An 856-nucleotide genomic window follows, 5' to 3' on the forward strand; every position below is an offset into this window, starting at 1 on the left:
GGAGTTGTAGACCAGCCTGGGCAACATGGCGAAACCTGTCTCTACACAAAAATAAAAAATTAGCCAGGCGTGGTGGTACGCGCAGGAGACTGAGGCAGGATGATTGATTGAGCCCGGGAAGTCAAGGCTCCAGCAAGCTGTGATCACACCACTGCACTCCAGCCCAGGTGACATAGCGAGAGCCTGTCTCAAAAGAAAAAACAATTTTTTTAAAATAAAAACAGGCTGAAAGAAAAGATTGAGGTAGTAGGTAGTCTCCCAGCGCATGCAGCAAAAAGACAAAGTATTTGGTAAACTCTTAGGTACATAAAGGATGTCTAAGGGAACATGTGGACACGGATTACTCTGGACTCACTGCTGGCTGCACACCCCCTGGCCAGCCATGTGGCCTCCGTGGGTTCTGAACATGTTGATGGTGCCAGGGCTGAAGTGGAAATGAAATGAGTTCTAGGGCGTCTGTCTCTTAGATCATTTTAATGTTTGCTGTGTTTTTTCTGTATTGCTCTGTTAGAGTAATGAGATATGTGATGGTGTTTCTGGCCTCAGGTGCGGATTGATGAGTACGATTACTCCAAGCCCATCCAGGGGCAACAGAAGAAGCCCTTTGAGGAGCACTGGAGGAAGCACACCCTGTCCTACGTGGACATCAGCACTGGGAAGGTCAGTGTGGAGCTCGTTCTCACCACAGCCCAGAACGCGCACGGCCCCGCCCAGGTTCGCGGGCTGACCTTGCTGATGGTGAACGGGGAGGAGCAGGCCAGGTTTAAATCAACTCCTGACAGATTTGAGGCACCGCTGAAAAAGGCACTCTGACAGCAGTCAGGCTTCTGGCTGGAAACAGAATCCAGTGCCTGCA

General features: G+C 50.5%; 1 protein-coding gene across 1 annotated transcript in view; it reads left to right on the forward strand.

The window, feature by feature from the left end:
- The window catches only part of LOC105519700 (succinate dehydrogenase [ubiquinone] flavoprotein subunit, mitochondrial-like), a gene marked incomplete at its 5' end in the record, with an annotated part of 31,455 nt that extends 30,605 nt beyond the window's left edge, over window positions 1-850 (forward strand). The window contains 1 exon segment of the mRNA XM_011953142.1: window positions 547-850. Within this exon segment, the coding sequence (XP_011808532.1) occupies window positions 547-813 (267 nt within the window).
- Window positions 851-856: the final 6 nt, after the last annotated feature.

The sequence above is a fragment of the Colobus angolensis genome, unplaced genomic scaffold (genome assembly GCF_000951035.1).
Source record: "Colobus angolensis palliatus isolate OR3802 unplaced genomic scaffold, Cang.pa_1.0 Scaffold358, whole genome shotgun sequence".
Taxonomy (NCBI): Eukaryota; Metazoa; Chordata; class Mammalia; order Primates; family Cercopithecidae; genus Colobus; species Colobus angolensis.